Source organism: Colias philodice, chromosome 15 (genome assembly GCF_061535455.1).
Source record: "Colias philodice isolate Cphi_HAF_F1 chromosome 15, ilColPhil1 Martin Lab GWU primary, whole genome shotgun sequence".
NCBI classification, from domain to species: Eukaryota; Metazoa; Arthropoda; class Insecta; order Lepidoptera; family Pieridae; genus Colias; species Colias philodice.
This window is the reverse complement of record NC_143100.1, coordinates 4,566,920-4,570,623: the sequence shown is the minus strand read 5'-3', so window position 1 is coordinate 4,570,623 and position 3,704 is coordinate 4,566,920. Positions and strand designations below refer to the sequence as shown.

The following is a 3,704-nucleotide window of genomic DNA, read 5'->3' as shown; positions in this document are numbered from 1 at the left end:
TGAAATTGCACTATAAACATGGAATAAAGAAAATAATCTCACTTTATCGAAGTGAAGAATGTGTAGATAGACCTTTATATTAGGGATGAAATTAATTGAAGTTATTAAATATTTGTGTTTCCATCTCATATTAAGTCCGATCTCATATAAAAAAAAACTACACTTAATATTTTTTGTGTATCTAAAATTACACCAATATTACATCATTAAGAACTAGATGGCGCTATGAGGAGTGCACCTCTTAATTTAAACATTATGATGTGTTTGTGAAGAGGAAATATTAAAAATGCATATAGTAATTTATATTAGGTATACTTAAGATAGATAAAAGTTTACATATTAGATTAATTATATTTGTTTGTAATGATTTAGATCTTGAAAACTGGGTATAATTACTGGAAAATCTTTATCAGCATAAAATAGTCCACAATTTAATCGAAATGTAAGTTATGCATAATTTTTTCAATGTCATTTTGTTGTATTCTCAAGTACTGGTCAATATCATCAATAGGCACGCGTACATTTTCGAATATATTGGTTTGTTTTTTGCTCCTATTCCAGGTAAGTTCGGAAAAAAGGCATAGGGGTGGGAGTCTATTCATTTTTTTGGGAATGTCGATGCCATATAAAGAGCGGAGGAGCGGGTGCCTGGAACACTCATTCAACACTTCGTCTCTTAACGCGCTCTACATAAATTTTATCGTTACATAATATAATCATGCTTCAGAATAAGATCTCCAACATGCCTTACGTTTCTTACAAGACCGACTTGCCCAAATACGTTCCAATTGCACCGACTACTGAAGATTTGGATATGGATACAGTTCCGAGAAAATATAGCTACAAAAGCAACCCTTATACAGGCGCACAAGCCGCTTCGATCGCCAGAAGAAACGCTCGAGAAAGGAACCGTGTGAAGCAAGTGAACGATGGATTTAATGCTTTGCGAAAGAGGTTACCAGCCGCCGTCATAAACGCCTTATCTGGTGGAGCCCGCCGGGGAACCGGGAAGAAGCTTAGTAAAGTCGACACTTTACGTATGGTTGTGGAATATATTAGATATTTGGAAAATCTTATCGACGAGAGCGATGCAGAACTGGGTATCACAAAAGCCCCCATGGACACGACAGTCGCGAGTGACATCGATGAAGGAGTATACGGCGGAAGAAATTCACCGTACGCTGAATCAGTGCCTTCGCCAGTGAATTCAGAATGTTCTTCGGGTGTATCATCATCATATTCGATCAGTAACGAATATTATGCGCCACCAGTTACCTCATACCCTACTGAGTACACTTCAATGCATGATAACGAATTGTTAGATGCTATTTCTTGGTGGCAAGCGAAGTAAATCGATTCTGTTTGTTTGAGTAGTGATGTCTAGTCATTGTTATGTTTGTGGCAGTAAGTTTTGTAAATAATTTAAATTATTTAGCTTTAAGAATTATTGTGTATAAATAGTTTATGTATTGATGAGGCTGTGAACTTATTTATTATGAAATGTAATCATGACAGGATAACATGCATTCGTCCATTATAAGAAATAATAATAATATAAATAAACGTATTAAACATATTGAACTTTTTTCTTCAATACTACCTACCTAAAAATACTCATTTATCACCTGTTCAATATAAAAACATAAGATATTTTAATTAAAAGAACAAACACATTCATCAGAGAGATAATATTATTGATCTTAATAAAACACAATCTTACGTTATCTACATAGCAGGCTTACTTTAAGGCTTTAAATTAACATAGCCAGCGGTTCGATCTGAATGGATATCGAATTTTTGTCTCACATATGGTACGATACCGAATCTTATTTATTTGTATGCAAAAATCTGTAATCACACCTACTGGAGTTGATTTAGCCATCTCGGTCACACCGCGGATGCATTGTTATATAAGATTAATGGTGTCGAACGAGATAAGCGTTGGAAACTAAATGCATTTACATGTGTGAATAAAGCCTCAGATAAGCGACGAAGTTCGCATCGGGTGAGAACGTCTGATAATGTACTGTTACTTGATTACTACGAAATACGAGCGAGTTCAAGTTAAGTTTTAATTGTGAAAGATTATCTGAGAATCTTTAGTGCAGTGTGGTAAATGGGAATTTTATTTATAAAAATTCCGACTGGTTAATACTGTTCACTTATAGCACGAATTACGATTGGTATATTTAAGCGTATTTAAATAGCGCTGAGGAAGCTCATTGATTATTCCTTTTTCAATAGTATCGTACTATTCAATACTATAATATTTCATCTATTATTAGATACAAAAAAAATTGAACATGTTAGATACGAAACATGTTCAATTTTAACATAAATAAATTAGTAACAGGGTTTTTTCGCAAAATGTAAATGGGTCTATCAATCACAGTAGGTATTATTTTTATAGTCTGATTCAAGGAAAAAACAACGATATGTAAAGATATTTTCTTTATACCTAAATAAATTTATTATTCAGCTGCAAATACTAAAATTTCAATCATATATTCGCCGACAAACGTCTGTCACAAATCATATCTATCCTATCCTATTGCTATCCTATCCTACTATCGTTCCAACTAATGGGCTATCTAACACCGAAAGAATTTTGCAAATCGGACCAGTATATCCTGAGATTAGCGCGTTCAAACAAACAAACAAAAAACAAACTCTTCAGCTTTATGATATTAGTATAGATACGGACAAGAAAATTTTATAATTTTATTTTTCGTATATAATTTTTCAATAACATAACAATATTAAAAGTTTTGATCAAATTGCGAGGATGACTAATCTTAATAAATCTTCGACCTTTCATACAATCGCAGTATTGAAATAAAAGCTTACCTAACCTCAAATCCAAACACTTTTGATTTCTATAAAATCGTGTTCGTCTATAACACCCATAAGATTATTTCTATTAATATTGGATTTATTTCCCACTTCAATGCTTCCTGTTTGTCGGCACAAAAACGTGTAGTTTGGAAAATTCCGGAAACTGTTAAAACGTAGCGAATTTGATTTGCTTTGTGCGCGTAATCTTGTTTCATGGCGCACGTGAGCTTTGTTCCGTTCGTGATATTTGCGAAATGCTAACGATAAAGTTTTATACGTTTACTTCTTTGCTTAATAATTCTTGTAAAGTTTCTATGTGTGATTACTGCGTGAGTGGCTCTATCTTGGTTTTATGTGACATGTATTTGATTATTATTTACATTTAATTACAGTCACATTTATATACCTAGTCAAAACTTTTACATTAATAATGTAAATATTACACTCGATGTAAAAATTATTTATAAGATACTAGCTACTCCGCGCGGTTTCACCCCCGTGGCTCCACCCTTGTTGGTCGTAGCGTGATGATATTATAGCCTTCCTCGATAAATGGGCTATCTAACACCGAAAGAATTTTTCAATTCGGCCCAGTAGTTCCCGAGATTAGCGCGTTCAAACAAACAAACAAACAAACTCTTCAGCTTTATAATATTAGTATAGATTACTAATAACTATAACTCAAGCAATGGGTATCTTTTTACACCAGTGTTAACCCAGCTACGTGCTAAAATCTAATGAGCTTAAGTTATTACAACTATTCAATTAATTTTCTGGCGCTTACAAGTTAACAACCTTTCTTTTAATCTTAACACTTCTATTGTCTGGCGATTTCTCTTGACTGCTCTAATGCTATTGTTCATATAAAC

The 3,704-nt window shown here is 33.3% G+C and overlaps 1 protein-coding gene across 1 annotated transcript; it reads left to right on the top strand.

The window, feature by feature from the left end:
- Nucleotides 1–814: 814 nt before the first annotated feature.
- LOC149482154 (achaete-scute complex protein T3-like) lies at nt 815–1,476 on the top strand. Its single transcript, XM_089704475.1, has one exon. It carries the CDS (start codon nt 815–817, stop codon nt 1,349–1,351), a length of 537 nt encoding a protein of 178 aa, XP_089560601.1. The 3' UTR covers nt 1,352–1,476.
- The last annotated feature ends 2,228 nt before the right edge of the window (nt 1,477–3,704 follow it).